This window comes from Phoxinus phoxinus (genome assembly GCF_949152265.1).
Source record: "Phoxinus phoxinus genome assembly, chromosome: 5".
In the NCBI taxonomy this organism is placed as follows: domain Eukaryota; kingdom Metazoa; phylum Chordata; class Actinopteri; order Cypriniformes; family Leuciscidae; genus Phoxinus; species Phoxinus phoxinus.
The window spans coordinates 12830319-12850193 of NC_136880.1; the positions used below are offsets into that span (position 1 = coordinate 12830319).

The window sequence follows — 19875 nt, forward strand, 5'->3', positions numbered from 1 at the left end:
GAAACCTATATCTTGATCTCATGAACACAATGGCCAATCAGAAACATATTTGTTGACCACATGAACACAATGGCCAATCAGAGGTGTTTAAGAATCTGTTTCAACAGCGTTCAGAACGATTATTTTTTGCTTGAAGAAAATGAAGCTTATTTTGAGGATGTTTTATGTATTGTCGCATAATTGACATTTGAGTCTCACTAAAGCTGCTTCTGTATCGATTCGGCCGTACATGGACCGAATATTCTCGAGAACATCTTGTTTTAGCAGTTTCAGTCTATGTAGATGACTGATGGGTGTTCATTTGTATAGCTATAAACTTTTCTAGAAAAGTCGAGCTGATTTATTCAAATGTATTAGAATAGGTCCACTACTATCCAGTAAAAGACGACAAACATTGCAGAATATTGTCGTACTCCTACACCACTACCTGCTGTAGTGTGATGACAGTTAGCTTATTACTGCCATTTAAAATAAACAATAAGAATTACCATTGAGATTTCAATATCCAGATGATTTATAGTCATTTTAAGGATAAATGTCCTTATTATAAAAAACAATGTCATCATGCACACAAATATCTTCAGGCTTTATTTCCTTCATGTAAAATCTAACTTCTACTGTTCTGTTTTCTGCAGTCAAATGTTGTGGTTTCTTGCGCGATTCACCCACGTTGAGAGATGTGTGTGAATCATATGATGATGATGATGATGATGATGACTATGTTCTGTTTAACATGGAATTTCAGGAAGAGTGATCCTACATGTAAACTTTCTTTCAAACACTGGACATCTTCTTTTCTTCTTTCTTCCAGCTAACCATCTGAACCTCTGGATTAAATTGGGATTTTTGTACTTTTCCTCTCTAAGAAAAAAAAAAAAAAAAAAAAAAGTATACAAAAAATCTGTAACAAACATGTAATTAACCTTTTTAAAGTTGCATTTCACAACTGAAAAAAACCAGACAGTAATTGGTGCTGAAATTCAGGATTTACCTTCCGCAAGGCATCATGGATCATCATCGGTTTCTCCCCATTACACGGGTTTTCCTCAGATCCCATTTATTCCGCACCATATATCCAGAGGAAAGCTTTGACATCTTTTCACAGCTTGGGAAGGAAACTATAGGCTGTTCTCATGGCCACGTCTTTCTGTCTGGACTCTGAAACCTCTGGGATTGGGACTATAGCTTGGCACCATGGGGAAATTTGGGGAACTAACCGTAAAAGGGTCTCTGGGACAGTCTTCTTGTTTGCAAACCATTTCCACTTTGATGCCGCCTTCTGATGGACTCTGGTTGCCTTATTCTATGCTCAAAATGAACTGGGTTTGGTTGCAAAAGTATTGGGTACTGCGAGTTTCTGAGGGGAGATGTTGAGTTTTTTTATGGAGCATGGAAGATCATTACAGTCTATGCATAATATTATCATAATTGTCATTATCATTATTATTGTTTTTGGAGGCTCCAAGCCATAGGATACCATCAAAATGGCATCAGGAGACATAAAATGTCACAGAAACCATTGAAAAGAAATTGTGTCTGTGTGTGTGTTCATTGGGTACATTGTTTCTGTAATATTCTTTTGTTTATCTTTTTCTTTTTTTGTAATGTGTTGCCTTACATTTGATTCATAGATAAAAGTTTCAAAAAGGAAAACATTAAGTTAACAAATGTAACTGCACTGTTTGAATTGTAATTTATTTGTAGAACTAAACATCTGTAGCGTTCGGCTCACCTAGTGCCTTTTGGATAACAATTGTACTGCCATATCTGTGTGCGCTCCTCTCCAAACAAATCTTTACTATCATCATACTTTGAAAGTGAACATATCTATTACGGTGTGATTTTTAGCAGAACCGAAAGGGTTTGAGACAGAGCGGAGCATCTTTTGCATGTCTTCAATGTTGTCAACCAAAGCTCAAGTTCTGCGTGTAGAACCGTGATGAAGACAACGAGTCCTGCTTTTCTTTTCTTTTATAATATCAATAAAAAAGACCGTGAACATCCCCAGCTCCCCGTCAAAACGGTTTCCGTCAGTGTACATACTCATGAATCAAGATGATGAATACCTCCTCAATAATCCAACATGGTTTTTACAAATGTGTTCAGTAAGATAAGCACTGGAACGATGATCTGTTTTGATGTGGATGTATTGCATGTTAAATTGCATTGGAGGCCGCACTGATGGATATGTGTCAATAAACATATCTTTATCTATCGCCTGAGTGTGTCTGACCCGTTCTTATCTACGGCCCAATCATGTCAGATGTTTTGTCAGGTGGTGTCTTCACAACTCACGCTGGCCTAAAACACTACAGTTTATAATGCAGAGATGGTGTCAGACGCAATGCATTTCAAATGTGAATGGCTAATGATCATGACATTTGGGATATACTTTTTAAGAGAGTGTGTGCGTGCGATAAGGAAGGAATCTACAAATAATGCATTTTATCTTTGGTTTTATATATTGCATTATGAAAACCTATAATAATGCATTATGCATAAAGGCTTCAAGTAAAGTGTTACCCAAAATGATTTTTCCTCCTGAAACAAGTCATCTTGCACTTTTTTTTTTTGAGGTCTCATTTCTATTACTTAATTTTTGCATTTGCTTAAAGTAAGTCATGTTTTTATGCTAATGAACCAGAATCAGAATGAACTTTAAAGCCAAGTATGTTGTAAAAGCCAACCTTTTAGTGCAGATTTAAAAACACAGTACATTGGGATAAGGACGGTAAAAAGGAATAAAAAATAGCGGCAATAAAATGTGAACAAAACTTGGAAGACTGACTCTAGGATAACCTTGAGGACGCACCAAATGTCATCAAACATCAAAACTCTTCAGTGTTTGGTGGATGTAGCTTGACTTTAAATTCAAAATGCTTTTTATTTTTTTTTAAGTGATAGCATGCATGAATATTGCTGAACAATGGTAAAAATAAATAAATAATTGAGCTCAACACAAGGACATGTGCGCAATATTAACCCAAAAATGATTTTCATAAGTCAGATTCATAGCTTTGTGGACCGCAGTCCGACATACTTGTCTTGTCCAGCAGAACCAAGGTCCCGACTCAAGGTCCTAATGCAAGTGCATGCAGTGGCCAAGTAAATCACGCTGCTTATACAATTATGCTTTCTATTCCAATTTTTGCACCTTGCAAAACTAATGATAATAATTTTACAACAGTATATCAAACCTGTTATTTATTTGTCCTTCAATTGCATGTTTTACCCTCATCCTTCCCTTGGGTCATTTTGAAAAATTGAGTGTTTATCAAAGGGGGCCAAGACCCCAGGACTTTTCTTGCACTTGAACCATGAATACACACACATAAAATTGAATGGATTCGAGGAGTTTTGTGGTTGAAATGTAAAAAAGGAACAAATCCTTCCCTCACGGGTCAAATTGACCCCCATAGGAATGAATGGATTGCGAGGAATGCTTCAGTACACATAGAAAAACCTAAACATGCTTAAAATTCTAACTAAAAATGCTAAAACATTATTTTATAATGTCTACATGTGTTTGTGAATGCATACTGAAGAGAAAATGATTTTAGGACCCAGCGGAACAGTTCATTTGCAGGCATGAAAACTCCTCACCTTTCGGCGAAATTCGCCGTTTTAAAACCTAAAAGGGTCACCTACGTGATTTGTGCAGATCCGATGAGAAAATATTTTAGGGGGGGGGGGGGGGGGGGTGTGTTCGAGGTCGAGGCCAGCATTTATCCCCTATAAAGTTACCATAAACTTTACAAAACTATAAGCTTTAAAAAACAATCATCATTCCGAATGCCGAAACATGACAGCCAATACGAGTCAGAGTAACGTTAGGGCAGAAATGTTTTCAAAGTCTTTTACACCGCGAGTCTGAGAACTGGACACACTGCCGAACAAAGAACCGCACGTCGGAAAGCAAGCCTGAGGTAAGTTAGCTTACAATGTTAACTGTCCTGTCAGATACAGACAGCGATGTTGCCAATGTCATTATTTTTTATTTTGACATAGAAGTGGGCGAGATAATATCGCGAGTGGGCGCGGGCGCCGTGAGCGCTGAGCGAGCAGGAACAAGTATTCATTGCGCGGCTCGCGAGCCTCATGCGGCTCGCCAAGCTTTAATTTGTGGCTCGCAGTTGCATGGCGGTAAATAATACGGTGATATGATAATGCATTCACTATAGATATTTTATAAAAACATAACAAGTAGGGCTTTAACATAACCCGTTAAAAACTCAAAGTGTCAGCTCTATTACAAATTATTTCGATCGGATTGAAAGGGGTGGTTTATCGAGAGAACGTGAAAAAACTTGATCGATTGAAAACCGAAACTGAAAGGACGACGTATGACGCGCTGAACAAGCTGTTCTCCTGATTAATAAAGTGTCATATAAATGAATATCCTTTCATTCTATAATTCTCCTTTCACTCAGCATCTGTGAAGTGAAGCAGGACAACGGCTCACCAGTGCTTGTTTCAGATTATCATACAGACGACTGGTTTGGGGCATTTTTGGGATAAATAGTAGTAGTAAATAGTTTTTTTTCTCTGAGACCCGATGAAATACGTAGATCAGCGGCCCATTGGTTCTTTTCTTGATTGACACTGGGCTAGCCCAATCACATCTTTAATGTGAAGTATAGAAATATACTCTTTCAAGTATAGAAATTAGTAGGCTACAAAACTAATTATGAAAGTTTCCTTTATTTTTCAGTGCATTTGTTTTACAATAGGCTATATGGCTATTACTATCATGGGATTAATATTATAACTATTATTGTAGTAGTAATGTAGACAGACACTGTAACTAAAAGAGTTTTGAAATTTTCTTTGTTTAATTTGCACCAGATTGATGAATTTCACATTAAAAAGCACAAAATTTTCTTACGGGGGACCATGCCCCCGAACCCCCCTAGAGTGGCAGAGGACCACTCATCACAGTGATCCAAAAATCCTGTGAGAAACACTGGTAGCCTACTACAATGCCAATGCAGATTACAAGTTGTTTTTTTTGTTGTTGTTGTTTCATTTTTTTTTTTTTATATATATGGGATATATGCCGCATCCTTCTCACCTTTTTTACCCCTGACCTGTTTTCATGCCTGCATTTGCTCCATATAACGCTATAAGGCCATCTAGTGGCAAGAGTCATGAAATATCATGTTATATTATTTATTTTCCACAAGAGGTCGGACACCCAATGTAAGTTATGTTGAGCTGAATTAAAAGGGTAATGCATGAAATAGTACGTTATTTTGAATTTAAGATGAAATAATGTAAGAATGTGCTGACTTTATTTACTTATTTATTGATCAAATCTAGTAATTTAAAGGTAAAAAAATAGGTCAAAATAGGAAAAATATCTAATTGAAAAAAAAAAATCTTTCTGAAGAAAAAAAAATTAAGAATCATTTTAGGGCTTCGGGTCATTTTGACCCGCGAGGGAAAGATGTGTTAGAAAGTGCGAGGGAAGGATGAGGGTCAGTTATATATTATCAATAGTCGTGGACACATCACGGGCACCTGGCTCCCTCGTCTCCTCCACGGAGAGGTCTCCCGTTGTGCTTCATTTCGATTCCCTGCCTAATTATTAAACCCACCCACGCTGAAGCCGCTGCCTGATTGCCTAATCCCGCCCCGCACCTAATCCTAAACACACCTATAGGGTCAGGATTCGGCACAACATGGCACTCCACAGGTCACCCATTCCCCTCTTCCGCCGGTGTTCCCCGGCTCCATGTCCTGGTCCTTCATCCCTCGTCCCTCTGGTCTCGGCCACTTCCCAGAGTATCTGGATCTGCAATGTCATCAAGCCCCGTCTATAGGGCCGTCTCAATCTGAAGGACCTTTGGAAGGCAGCCTTCCTTTTGAGTGCTTCGTTCAGCTCACTTTGAAGGATGCATCACGTGTATCCTTCATTCCTTCAATCACACAGTTCGCGAAAAAAGGACTGGCTGAAAACGAGTCGGCACTGAGCTTATCTGAGTTCATTAGGAAGTTTAAGAGACAAAATGTTTTGGGAGATGAAGGCATACATGCTATCTTTTGTTTTGGTAAATGAATCACGGACACTGAACTGCTGATGTAAGACACTGATATTCTCAACAGATTGCTTGCCTCTTTCTTCAACAATTTTCCTGTTTTTTTTTGACTCCTTCGATTGCAGGAAAACTGTTTTGTTTCCCGTTGTTATCTCCTCATTGGTTACTCGGTGTCTGTTATCTTCTGTGAATAGACCATTTATCAGTTATAGTGCTACTATTTGTTGTCAATGTACTCGCTTCATTCTTCAATAAATACCTGCGATTTAGTTCATCTTCATGATATACCGTAACCTTCCTCACTGACATAGGCTAATAATAATAATATACACTATATATCAGAAATAAAAATATTGAGGAAGATGCCCCTCTTAAGGAAATTTATATTTACTTTTAAATTGTAACATGTTTAGATAGTTTGGCATTGTGAAATAATTAGAAACATTTGTGAATTTAATCGTCATAGCACAAAATATAACATGATTATTGCGGTATATAATTGGTAGAATAGATAGAGTTCTCCAGATTTCAACAAAAACATCTCCTTGTGTCCCGAAGATGAACGAGAGTGTGTCGGGTTTGGGACGACATGAGGGTGAGTAATTAATGACCGGATCTTCATTTTTGGGTGAACTAGTTACCCTTTAACCTTCGGGGCGACACGGCGGACAGAACTTTTGTCCCATACACCACCAAGGCTATAATACTGAAAATCACAAATAATATGTCTTTCACAATAAAACTCTGTTTATTTGAAAACACTTTACAATAAGGTTCATTAGCTAAATGTATAAACTAACATGAACCATGAGCAATACATGTGTTACTGTATTGCTCATCTTTGTTAACATTAGTTAATAAAAAATACAGCTAGGCCTATTCATTGTTTGTTCATGTTAGTTTACGATGAATTAAGTAATGTTAACAAGATTTTAATAAAGTATTAGTAAATGTTGAATAACATTAACAAAGATTAATAAATGCTGTATAGTTCATTTTTAGTTCATATAGCTGTTACCGTTTAAAAAATCAATTAAATGCAACGTTGCGAAATGAAAGTATCAATTTATTTAAATAGAAAAATCTTGGCTTGTGATTGGTCCAGTCATTCGGAACCGTCTGAGAAAAATAACTTGTGTCACGTGACATGCCGTTTACGTTGCTCTTCAGCCGCAACCTGGATAATAATTTAAAACTGAGTAATGACACTGACTAACTGTAACTATGACATACTGATGTTACGCAGTTAAAGATTAAAACTGAAGCTAATTAATATTAGAAACATTATACCGACTTTACGTTACTAGACTAGAGACAACTTCCGGGTCACTAAACTCGAGCTTGTTGCCGGTTGCCGTTGTATTGCGTTTCCTTGACTCACACACACTCACTCTGCAGACCCAGTTGACACAAACATGGCAGGCAAAGCAGGGAAACAGAGTCGGCCCAGAAAGGCAGTGCCGGATAAGGATGAAGAGGAGCAGCCATTACAAGCGGTTCTCATAGCCGACAGCTTCAACCGCAGGTTCTTCCCCATCAGCAAAGACCAGCCGCGGGTGAGTGAAGCCGTCAACATCAGCGCGAGCGAGCACGTGTGTGTGTGTGTGTCTCCAGTTCTGTCCTGCTAACTCATCACTACAATACTGTACAACATTCTACAAGAAATAGCTAATTGGTTCAAAAAAACATGTTGCCATATTGATAACAGTCTTTGTGGACATGCACTACGATAATAGAAAGGGCTCTGATAATAGTGTGTGTTAAGCATGCAATATTTACTTTAAATTTGATTTGTTTTGCTTTTTATTAAACAACTTGTCATGTATAAAAATAATTAACATGGAAACAACTAGATACGTCTTAGCATTAGAACAGGTCAGTGTTGTTTTGTTGTTGTTGATCATGTTGAAATACTCCTGAGAAGTTTTTATTTTTTCATCACGTATTAGAAATAAACCTAGGTTTCATTTTCAAGAAAGCTACTTTGATTCGTGTATATAAAATTTGACCAGAATGAGGATGTTATTAAGAAAGTCGTTGTTATTGTTCATAACAAGTCCATAAACATTGATATCTGCATGCATTCTATCGAAAGATAAATTATAATGATTAAATAAATCTCAATGTCGTCATAAAATTAATATCTACTGGCTTCAGATCCAAATATTTGCCTTAAAAATACTGAATGTTTTAATAGATTGCTTTGGGGAGTAGCACATTTTAAATGTGATTTTCTTTGTGAAATCAAGTTTTTATAGAGTACAAAAGAATGCGGTTGTTGTCATGTCAATATAAAAAAAGATAATAAAATCAACAGTGTGTTATTTGTTCTTAATTCAGATTGTGAATATGGTAATGATTTAGTAACATCGAATGTATAAAAGTACCACGCTATTAGCACCTGATAATGTACCATGGTATCAACTTTGCACTGCGTCTCCCATCAGGCCCTTCTGCCTCTGGCTAACGTCTCCATGATCGACTACACACTGGAGTTCCTGACATCCACGGGAGTGCAAGAGACGTTTGTCTTCTGTTGTTGGATGTCCAGCAAAATCAAGGAACACTTACAGTGAGACACCGTGGCATTGTGTGTTGGTATTGGAGAACGACTGTGATCCTGAGGTCTCAGTGTCTGTATTTGCTGTCTTGTTTTACAGAAAGTCGAAATGGTGTCGCCCTACATCTCCCAATATGGTCCACATCATCACCTCTGATCTGTACCGTTCTCTCGGAGATGTTTTAAGGGACGTGGACGCCAAATCTCTGGTCCGCTCTGACTTTCTGCTGGTTTATGGGGACGTGGTGTCCAACATTGATGTTTCCCAGGCTTTACAGGAACACAGGTGAGTGTTTTCTCTCCACAGGAAGCAGCCCATCGTTTCGCATTTATATACCATTAAACCTGTTTTTTGTGTGTTTTCTTTTTAAAGACAGCGGCGCAAAATGGACAAGAACGTCTCAGTGATGACCATGATCTTCAAAGAGTCCTCGCCGGGCCACAAGACTCGCTCTGAGGACGACGACATTATAGTGGCCATGGACAGCAAGAGCAAGCGTATTCTCCATTACCAGAGAGCCCATGCGCTAAAGAGACTTCAGTTCCCTATGGTGAGAGGCTTTCACGCAGTGCTGCGGGTCTAACTCCGGGGGTCTCGTTTGTAAAACTGTAGCATCCTCAAGGAAGCCGTAAATGGCGTACGCCCAAACATATTCAGACTTATAAAACCGTGCGTACGCCAGAACCTGCGCAAAATTCCCTTTATAAATCCCAGTCAGCGGAATATATGGAGCTTACTATGCGTATCCTCATCTGCATATCATTTGCATATGCATTTTTCATCCACGTGATACCATGTTTAACGGTACAAGACATTAGGCAAATATGAGATACGGATTTGCATCAAATTACTTTCTTAAAACCATTTAGTAGCCTATCCTTGCCTTGTTTTTGAATAAATAAATCAAATAGTGTAAAATACATTTCAGAGAAAGTTTTTCTCAATCTTTTCCACTGCCCAGACAATATTTTTAATTGATTTATATTCTCTAATGGAAACAGATTGGGCTTATTGTGCATTGTTGATCATTATTTGTGGGAAAATATGTTCTCAGACCATGAGTTCTGCTATTGTCATGCGCTAAGCAATCCTCGCTGTAGTTCATCAAACATTTAAACACCGCACGCCACAGGACAAGTGTTCAGAAGCGTCGCATCCACTGTTTCTATCTATTAGAAAATAGAAAATTGTTGTAACTTCTCAGTAATGATTTCATGTAGTCCCTCAGCTCACCATCGGTGTCAATAAACTGCTCCGTCTCCAAAATGTTCGTACGCATGAGTTTGCGCAAATTTTCCCGTTAAGTTTGTTTTTATAAATCACATCTCATGGGACGGGAGTGGCGTTCGCCTCTCAGGGCCTGTCGTGTGCGACGCACCGGTTATAAGTGAGGCCCCTGAAGTCTGTGATGAACATTTCCCGCTTGTATTTCACCCACAAATAATATCAAAATACATTTCATGAATAAAATGTGTGTGTGGCGTTCCTGTGCAGAACTCGCCGACACGAGGGGAGCTGTGTGTGTTTGCCAAGGCGTTGTTACTCTTTTGCTAGAGTGCTGTGGTTGGTTTCTAGGGCGTTGCTACAGACTGTGTGATATCGGCAATCCTATAAGATCATTACACATCACACTGTATGACATGGATCTAATAAACTTTGGTACCACATGTATGTAGGCTACTATCTTAGGCTACGACACAAGGTAGTATAGAATAAAACGTCATTAGCATTAGGGTGTTTTGGTTGCTTACTAGCTACAAGTCACAGAGAAATAGTAGCACTACTCCTGTTTTACTCTGTGATACTCATTCTCAGTGAAAGTCCAACAAATAATACTATAATGTATGAATGCATTCTCAGTCAGCTCGACAAAGCAAATAAAAATCATTGCCGTGATTTATAGTTGTTCACTTTTCACAGTACATATTGTTTCAAAGCAGCTTCACAGAGAAAGCATGTCTACATTAACATTTAGAGTTATCTGCTATCAGACGGGACTGTACATACACAAATCACACAGTTAGCTAATAATGCATTAAGTTAAGGCAGAGAGAATGAGCTCATCGAAGTAATGCACACGTGTTTGTTAACATGATTCGGATATATGTCACATTGATGCATGTTCACTCTTGTTCTTTGTTGTGAAAGTTGTTCTTTCTTTTTTTCACGCAGAATATTTTCCATAGTGCAAGTGATGAATTTGAAATTAGGTTTGATCTTTTGGATTGTCACATCAGCATCTGTTCTCCACAGGTGAGTGTGGCTCTGTGTTTACAGCTCTGTTTGTGTGTTTAACTCATAAACACTGCTTGATGAATATTGTGTCACGTAGGTTGCGGAGCTTTTCACAGACAACTTTGACTACCAGACCAAAAACGACTTTGTCCGTGGGCTTCTAGTCAATGAAGAGGTGTGTGAAACACAATCTAATGACTTGCTTATGTATGAATTCCTATGTGATCTTATCAAGGGTTTCTTTTCCCATAGATCCTGGGAAACCAGATCCACATGCATGTCACTAAAGATGGATATGGGGCTCGTGTGTCCAACCTCCTCATGTACGACACGGTCTCTTCCGACATGATCCGACGCTGGATCTATCCCATCACACCTGAGGCCAACTTCGTAGACCAAGAAGGCCAGAGCTGTACACACTCTCGGCATAACGTGTACCGTGAGCCCGGGGTCAGTCTGGGTCACGGCAGCCAGATGGAGGAAAACGTGCTCATTGGCCGAAATACAGTGATTGGCGCAAACTGCACCATATCAAACACTGTGATTGGGGCAAACTGTGTCATCGGTACTGTCTTTAGAGTTGCCATTTAAAAATAACATGTGACAATGTGAAAATCGATTTGATTGACACCCGGCTAACTGCTGTTTTGTCTACTTAGGAGACAACGTGACTCTGGAACGAGCGTACATATGGAATAAAGTGCACATAGCCAACGATGTGAAGGTCAAGCAGTCAGTTATCTGTGACTGTGTGCAGGTCAAACACGGAGTCGTTATGAACGAGCAGTGTGTGCTCGCCTACAACGTAGGAAACCACTCATTTGTTGCATTATATAAATGTCATATAAAAAAGTCGCTGTTTGGATTTGAATATGCAAATGGATAAGAGTGTATGATTGGATCATTATTCCAGTGATTATTATGTTATGTCTACAGTTCTTCTAACCCTAACTGATGGAGTGTGTTTCTTAAACAACCATGTAGGAAGAACATAAATGTTGTTTCCATCAAGAGCTGCATCAATATTTGGTCCAGATCATGTGTTGTCAATGCAAGAGTCCAGCACTCAGTAAAGTCTCCTCCAGCACTTCCCAAACACTGTCAGTGAGTTTCAGATCTGGACTCAGAGGAGCCGATCACGTGTGAAACTGATTCTTCATTCTCAGTGTTTGAGTCTGATGAGTCTGGGCAGTGTCCTCCTGGGATATGGCCATGATGTGTCTTCACACATGGTTGTTTAAGAAACGAAAGCTACACACTCCATCAGTTCGGGTCAGAAGAACTGTTGCCACACACATAACACGCTATAAACACAATAATCACTGCAATAATGATACAGTCAATCATACACTCTTAAGCATTTGCATATTTAAATCCAAACAGCGACTTTTTTGGCCGGCCAGTGTATACACTTAATATATTTATTGAAGATAAAGGTCGTCACATTTTTAAATGAGTATTTGGTCCCTACACCTGACTTGATCATTAGTTCATTTTACAGAGGCTGAATATTCTTCATGTTGTGTGTATAACATGAATCCGCTTTTGTCTTGTTTTCGAATCAAATGTTGATATGCAGGTTGTGGTGGGTCCAGATATTACTCTTCCAGAAGGCACAGTTGTGTCCATGCACCATCCAGACGAAGAGGATGAGGAAGATGATGATGATGAGTTCTTGAGTGATGACCATGATGTCGGCTACAATAAAGACAAAACCAAACAGAAAGGTCCGTGCTCTTTTTACTTCCTTATGTGGACACAGTAGACAAGTTCTGTGAAACGCTAATAACCGTGACTGTCGTTCACATTGACAGTGATGTTAAACGCTGGAGGTCACTGCGAGGAGCGTCATTTAGAGAATCTGATGTGATTTTATTTGAATTGTTACATGTATTCCTCAGTTCTTGAGGAATTACACCGTAACAAAGACGCATGAAAATAAAGATGTCATTCTATATTGACAAGGAACGTTATTGCCACTAAAACATTCATAGACATGTTCAGTGCATGATTGACATGAGCAAAGTGTGTTTGGTCAGTGTTTAACCCAGCAGAGGTGGGTTCGGAGGGTCAAGGATACAGATGGAAGACCAGCGGTCTCGATGACACCGAGGAGGAGGAGCTTGCGGACGGCATTTGGGGTGAGAGTCTGAATGAGGACCATTTCAAATTTTGGCTGAACTTTCATTTAAATAAGGGAATTATGCAAGCATTGATGGTGATGTCGTGTTTCCAGGCCTAGTGTTGAATCCCGACCCAGAGAGTGACAGCGAAAGTGAGGTCAGTGAGGGGTCACATGACCTGGGAAGCCACACTGCGTCGCCTGAATTGGATGATGTCACAGGTGAGACTTGTAAACGTGAAATACCGTTGCATGCATGTTTTGTCCCAGTTTTACATTAGCCTTTCGTTCCCCTCAGTGTTTCAGAACGAGGTTCAGGGAACGCTACAGAGAGGCTTGGATGAGAACATCGGCTGTGACAATCTGGTTCTTGAGATTAACTCACTCAAGTAAGTTAAAGTCCCGAAGATCCAGTTATTTATTGACACTTTGTTCACACACACATGAAGAGATCAATGACTGATCCCGTGTTGCAAATCCTCCAAATGCTGATGTTTCTCTGTGGCACACGAGAGGAGATGCTCTGCAATAGTACATGTCACTGTCGCTTCTCAGGTATGCCTACAACATCACTCTGAAGGAAGTGATGCAGATCTTGATGAGAGTCGTGCTCGAGTTTCCTTTCCAGCAGCAGGGGGCACATATCAGCACAGCGCAGTATTCAGCACACCTGCTCCCTGTGAGTACGCCTGTTTGACATGTACAGGACTGCTTTTTAGTTGTTTTCCTTTAACCATCAGTTTAAATCCTTGTGACCAATAACATTTTAATGGAAGATGATGTTTTAGAACAGATATTCAATTGCCTGTTTGCATCATTTCAAAGCTGTTTTTAATCTATTAAATAAACTTTTGTGTTTATGCTTGACACACGCTTTAGTTATGCAAATGATCAGCCATTCACGCAGCCCCTCTGCAGACAGAAATGTATATTGTGTCCATGAATTAAGAATTAGTTTTCGTTAAATCTTGGCCACGCATTAAGAATTCCTTCTCGTTTTTTGTTAAATTTAAGAATTTGTTCTTGTGTTTGTCAAATCGTGGCCTCGATTCGAATTAGGAATTTGTTTAGGTTAAGTCGTAAATGTTCCATTAAAGTGTGGCCTGAATTAAGAATTCATTCTCGATTTTGTTAAATCATAGACTCGAATTCATTTGTTCTCGTTGTCGTTAAATCTTGGCCACGAATTAGGAATTTTTTCTCCTTTTTTGTCAAATCATGGCCTCGAATTAGGAATTCGTTCTCGTTTTCGTAAAGTTATAACCTTCAAATGAAGAATTATTTTTGTTAAATCATGGCCATGGGTTAAGAATTTGTCTTACTTTGTTGGGACAAATTGTTAATTTGTGGCCATATACATTGTTACGTTACTGCCCTTGATATTTTAATAATGATTTTTTTTCAATGTTAAATAATATAATGTGTGTAATAATATAGTGTCTGACTATAGCAGGATATACTGAAAACAGTGTTTTTTCCTCACAGTTGTTAAAGAAGTGGGCACCAGTCTTCAAGAACTACGTGAAGAGAGCTCAAGACCAAATGGACTGTCTGACGTCCATGGAGGAGGTTTTCCTTGAATGTGACACTCACTGGGCAGTTATGGTCAAGGTGAGCCGCCCCTCTCCCTGCAGCCGAACACTACACAGCTTCTGTCTGCTGCTGGCTGATAGTGTGTGTGTGTGTGTCTGTCTGTCCTGCAGGTGCTGATGAGCATGTACCAGCTGGAGATCTTGGAGGAGGACGTCATCATGCGCTGGTTCACTCAGGGCGTCTCCGCAGAGAGGAGCCAGCAGCTCCGCCAGAATCAAGGGGTGCGATTCTCCGAGCTTTATCTGCTGCAGAATCAAACGGATAGCTACTGTACATTGAGTTGTGAAAACTGCTGTCAAATTGCCGCAAACCAGAACACCGCAAAATGCAATCCCAGTATCGGGCCGTAGTCATTTTACTGGGATGGGATTAATCCCATGTGTGGAGCTTCTTGACAAGTTCTTCATTAGATGGCGCATCGTTGTCTTTATGGGTAACACCTTAAGGTTCATTAGCTAATGTATTAACTAACTGAGCAATTAAATGCTGAAGAAGTATTGTTCATTCTTAGTTCATGTTAACTGAGGTATTTAACTAATGAGATAGTGTTATCTCTTTATGAAACTATCAATGCTGTGTGAATGAAAGCACCGAGCATGGGGAATGTGTTCAGCATGTGTTTCTGGTGACCGACTGGAGTGTGTTAACTTTGCTCATGTCTCGTCTCTCCACAGCTCTTGAAGTTCATTCAGTGGCTAGAGGAGGCCGAGGAGTCTTCAGAGGAAGATGAATGAACGTGAACCATCTCGAGTGCGACTCACACACTTTACGAACCTCCACCTCATGGTATCTTCTCCGTGTGATGACTTGTTTTGCTGCCAAAAGTGAAAATTTACACTCATGCATTTCCTCCTTCTTCAGAAGGTATTTTTAAGAACAAACTCATTGTCCACAACAGAATTGTAGTGATTAAAGTCCACATGATCACCCGTGAGTTGTGAATAGCTTTTAATATTGGTGACGCAGTCAAACACAAGGTTTCTGAAATATTAGATTCATATAAAAGGAGAAACGCTGATTTGAGGATAGTTTGAATCAATTGTAGTGTACTAGGCTTGAAAAATATCTTCACTAGCAAAACTCTGAAATAAAATCAAAGACTGTAGCATGATTTTGTTGCGTAATTATAATGTGCATGATTTTGCTGCATAACACAGTGCGCTAGTTCTTTTTATCCTTGAGACTGCTATGGATAAACCCCGCTAATAATGTAGAGCCCGTTATTCCAAACAGAGCCGTCAGCCCTTTCCACATGCCTGCGCTGTTCTCGTGTCTCTGCATGAAGCTCCTGTGATCTCCGGGGATCAGGACAAAGCTGCGTCCGTCTCTGGGCGTCTGTAACCTCATGACCTTGTCCTGCTCCAGCACGAGCTCCCCGAATCCCGTGAGGACCGTCCCCACACGCAGCAGCTCCTCGCGCTCCTCTTGGGCCACGGGCTTCTCCCCGCTCAGCTCTTGCAGGACGATGTCCACCAGCCCCTCTTTGGCCGTCCTGAGGCGCTTGTGCACCTGCTCCAGGTAATCACCGGACGCCTCCAGGGGCGAGTCCACGCGCACCGAGACCTCGCTGGTGTAGGACCCGGGCTGGATCAGGCTGAAGGGCACCGTGTTGGTGGTCTGCTGCTTGTTCACTTTTTTGGAGACCCTGTGCGGAAGATAATGAAGCAAGACTGTGTTTCAGCCACACGGAGTATCACGTAATGTCAATCACGTTTGCACACTGCCTCCGAAACTTTCGTCCGTCATAAAAGATTTTCGGATCGGGTTCGATTTTCTGCGTTTTTCACATCCGTAGCAAGCGTTTTAAGAGGCGTTTTGACCATTCAGAGACACCGAATGACGAATAAGAAAATTTCTTGTGTATATGCCAGCGACTATATCTTCTTTTTATTGAGAAGTCACTTTATAACGTGCCTTATAGCCTTGGTTCAACTCGCAATACAGCTTGGCTTCTCATATCCAATTGCTTAAAGGATTAGTTCACTTTAGAATTCAAATTTCCTGATATTTTACTCACCCCCACTTCATCCAGGATGTTCATGACTTTCTTTCTTCAGTCAAAAAGAAATTAAGGTTTTTGAGGAAAACATTTTTCTCCATATAGTGACTTCAATGGAGTCCAACGGGTTGAAGGTCCAAATGTGAGTTTCAGTGCAGCTTCAAAGTCTCGACACGATCCCAGCCGAGGAATAAGAGTTTTATCTAGCCAAACCATCTGCCATTTTCTAAAAAATTTACATCTATATACTTTAACCACAAATGCTCGTCTTGCACGTCCACGACGTCACACATTACGTAATCACGTTGGAAAGGTCACGCGGTAACCTGAAGTAGGCGGAAAATGTAGAGTTGGGCGAAAAACTCAATCCCATTTTCTCCTCCAACTTGAAAATTGTCCATCGTTTTTTTTTTACCATTTATTTATTTATTTAGTAAATGGCGTTTGCTTTGTAAACACCAGGTCTTGACCTTTCGATGTGATTACGTAATGTGTGGCGCATCGCAGCTTGTGGTTAAAAAGTATATGAATGTTTATTTTTTAGAAAACGGCCGATGGTTTGGCTAGATAAGACTCTCTTATTCCTCGGCTGGGATCGTGTAGAGCCTTTGGACCTTCAACCCATTGGACCCCATTGAAGTCACTATATGGAGAAAGATCCTGGAATGTTTTCCTCAAAAACCTTCATTTCTTTTCGACTGAAGAAAGAAAGACAAGCACATCTTGATGACGTGGGATTGAGTATATTATCAGGAAACTTTCATTCTGAAGTGAACTAATCCTTCAAACAAGCTAAATGATTGTCAGAGAAGCATTTACCATGACTTGAGAACAGAGTTCCAGTATTTCCAGTGCTCCTGCACGGTTATCTTTTGAACGACACCATAACACTGTGGCACGTTCCTGCTGGAAATGGGCTCTCCGATGGCCTGCACCAATCCTGCAATGGAGGCAAAAGAAAGATGCATAAACTAAGACTTTTCAGAGTATGAGGTGTTGTTCAGTATTTGATCTACCTTCTACAGCAACATAATTAAGTCTCTTGTTGGACGATGCGTTCAGAATCCTGAGCAGGTGATGGTCGGCTTGAAAGTTTGGGATCTCCTGCAAAGTGGAGGAAACGGGCCAATGTTTGGATGTGCAAGCTTTTATAAAAATTATTACAATTTAGCTGACTCCTTCTGTTCCACTTTCAGCCAAAGTGACTTGCAGTAAACTTTCATATAAAGAGTAACTGAGGATATGCATCTTCAACAAAGACACAATGATGATGATACTTTATGAATATAAAGGGGGTGTTTAATTTAATGAATCAATCAATAATACTATTGATTAGCATTACCAAACATGGACGTTTATTATTATTTTAATTTAATACTGTGAAGCTGCTTTGATACAATCTGTATTGTGAAAAGCGCTATACAAATATTCTTGACTTGAATCAGAGCTTTTGGGATCTAGGCTACACTACTACAGTGTTTAATAATTCTGTTACTTAGCTAGCAGTGATGAGGAAATCATTACCTTCAGCTTCTGTATTTCTTGTCTTTTTTCGTTGTACAGTTTATAAAACAGTCCAGAGAAGGCAAAGCAGGATCCTGCACAGATGACGGTCAGCGGGTTAAGGAGAGGATCACTCATTTCTGCTCTGGAGAAAGACAGACAAGTTTAACAAAAGTTTAGTTGTAAAACGTAAACATGGTAATCATTCCACTATGGTTTTACTACATGAAACCAAATGGTTGTAGTTAAACTATGGTAATCGCAAATTAGCCATGGTTTTGCTATACTAGCCATAGTTTAACCATGGTATTTGTATTGAAATTGGTTATAAAAATGATAATCCACCAATAAAACGTGCTTTCTACACTTTTATTAGAAATATGGTTAATTTTCGTACTTTTCTGCACAATCAATGTGGCCGTCTCTTTTTGAATGTGTTTTCGTGGTTTTATTTAAGAGTTATTTAAAGCTGTAGATCAAACACGGAAATAAATCCACATTCTGTCCGACCAGTTCAGTTGTTTTCACTAGAATCTAGTTTTGTTTTCGGTTCACATCACCTGATGTTTGTGAACAGATCTAACACCTTGTTCGCATTTCGCAACCACAACAAAATCTAGTGATTTAATGTCGTGACGTCTCACTGAAACGATACATTAACAAACGCGAAATAATAAGTAAAACAACATACGAGCTAACATCACTAAAATATGTCTGAGTCGCTTACGATGAATCAGGAAACAACGGCTGCAATTGTTCAAACTTATACTATGAACACTAGATATACTACATATATGGTGTATTATATTTACTGCGATCTGGAGAATATGTTAGTTGAATGGTTTTCTCCATTAGAGTTCTCCTCACCTGAAGTTTATTAAACACCCAATGCGTTGTCATCTGAGGTGCACTTGTGAATGTGTGTGTCCACAGGAGGGCTGTGAAAGACAAGACACTCCCACTAAAACACAAATCCCAATCGGAAGCGAGTTTCCCTTTCCTTCCCTCTGTCCTACATCTACCACTGTAAGCTATGACATCTACACGCGTGATTTCTGCAGCAGCTTCAGTCCAGCAGCCACAGACCGGAAGAGCTTCTGTTCATTCACCGTTCATTTACGACGAGGCGTCGTTTTCTTTTATTAGATTATCTATTTTCACGTGGATTTTGTTTGGACTGATATTTCAATATTTAACGACAATATTTGTGAATAAGGTCTGCTCTTAAGCCAATTTTATCATGACATTCCTGCACAAAGACCATGTCATCCCTGAAAATTAAATTAATATATTTTAATAATAGGCCTACTTTCTACTTTACAAAAAAAAGGTAGTTCTCATAGCTTATATCCATAAATAATAAATACCAAACATAGAGTGACTTCATTGCAAACCCCATTTAAAAAATCGAATCCAAAAAAAAGTAATGAACTAAATACAGAAAAAAAAAATCTGAACAATCAAATTCAATCTTCAATAATGAAATGAGAAAGATGTGCACATATTCAGTATTTTTAGCAGTTAAACACTTAAATGATAAGTTAGTTCACTGTATTCCCCATCATGCTTGTTCTGTTGTCCATAACACGTAGGTCTACACCAGTGATTAATATATAATAATATATCAGTGTGCACCTCTGGCTGAAGCTGCTCACTGAGCCAACATGCCGCCCGTGGACAGGAGTTTAAAGAACCACTGAAGTGCCTTGAAACGCACAGCATTATTCAATGTGTTGACATAATTTCCACTGAAACAGGAAGACAGGGCGGGACATATCGATCAGCTCCTCCCCTTTTTTTAAAATAGCCAATAGCGTTTAGTTT

The 19875-nt window shown here is 39.5% G+C and overlaps 3 protein-coding genes across 5 annotated transcripts in view; 2 read left to right on the forward strand and 1 right to left on the reverse strand.

Moving 5' to 3' along the window:
• Window positions 1–2216, forward strand: part of rock1 (Rho-associated, coiled-coil containing protein kinase 1) — a 77582-nt gene extending 75366 nt beyond the window's left edge. The window contains exon 33 of the mRNA XM_079612079.1: window positions 812–2216. Coding sequence (XP_079468205.1) covers window positions 812–815 — 4 coding nt within the window. The 3' untranslated portion in view covers window positions 816–2216. The remainder of the gene's footprint in view (window positions 1–811) is intronic.
• Window positions 2217–7141: 4925 nt separating this feature from the next.
• Window positions 7142–15478, forward strand: eif2b5 (eukaryotic translation initiation factor 2B, subunit 5 epsilon). Its single transcript, XM_079614388.1, has 16 exons — window positions 7142–7594; window positions 8486–8610; window positions 8699–8884; window positions 8972–9149; window positions 10772–10852; window positions 10932–11009; window positions 11087–11399; window positions 11494–11639; window positions 12414–12561; window positions 12874–12975; window positions 13071–13178; window positions 13255–13345; window positions 13512–13635; window positions 14442–14567; window positions 14660–14770; window positions 15224–15478. The coding sequence occupies exons 1-16, from the start codon at window positions 7454–7456 to the stop codon at window positions 15281–15283; spliced, it is 2118 nt and encodes a 705-aa protein (XP_079470514.1). The 5' UTR covers window positions 7142–7453; the 3' UTR covers window positions 15284–15478.
• A 3-nt stretch (window positions 15479–15481) lies between these two features.
• Window positions 15482–19165, reverse strand: mul3 (mitochondrial E3 ubiquitin protein ligase 3; the record flags this gene model as incomplete). Of its 3 annotated transcripts, none has more annotated exons than XM_079614389.1 (5): window positions 18919–19165; window positions 18073–18196; window positions 17565–17652; window positions 17368–17488; window positions 15482–16194 (listed from the first exon to the last, which is right to left on the reverse strand). In XM_079614389.1, the coding sequence occupies exons 2-5, from the start codon at window positions 18187–18189 to the stop codon at window positions 15711–15713; spliced, it is 810 nt and encodes a 269-aa protein (XP_079470515.1). In that variant the 5' UTR covers window positions 18190–18196; window positions 18919–19165. The 3 variants fall into 3 exon arrangements, with proteins under 3 accessions (XP_079470515.1, XP_079470517.1, XP_079470516.1); XM_079614391.1 differs by having other exon boundaries at window positions 15711–16194; window positions 18073–18191; window positions 18919–19124; XM_079614390.1 differs by having other exon boundaries at window positions 15711–16194; window positions 18779–18920.
• Between the last annotated feature and the right edge of the window lie 710 nt (window positions 19166–19875).

Bases quoted from the DNA above. Each gene is read 5' to 3' on its own strand.
- eif2b5 (XM_079614388.1), top strand. From the start codon at position 7,454: ATGGCAGGCAAAGCAGGGAAACAGAGTCGGCCCAGAAAGGCAGTGCCG. The intron at 11,010-11,086 runs GTGTGTGAAACA...CTTTTCCCATAG, and splicing joins GGCTTCTAGTCAATGAAGAG to ATCCTGGGAAACCAGATCCA. The intron at 11,640-12,413 runs GTAGGAAACCAC...GTTGATATGCAG, and splicing joins AGTGTGTGCTCGCCTACAAC to GTTGTGGTGGGTCCAGATAT.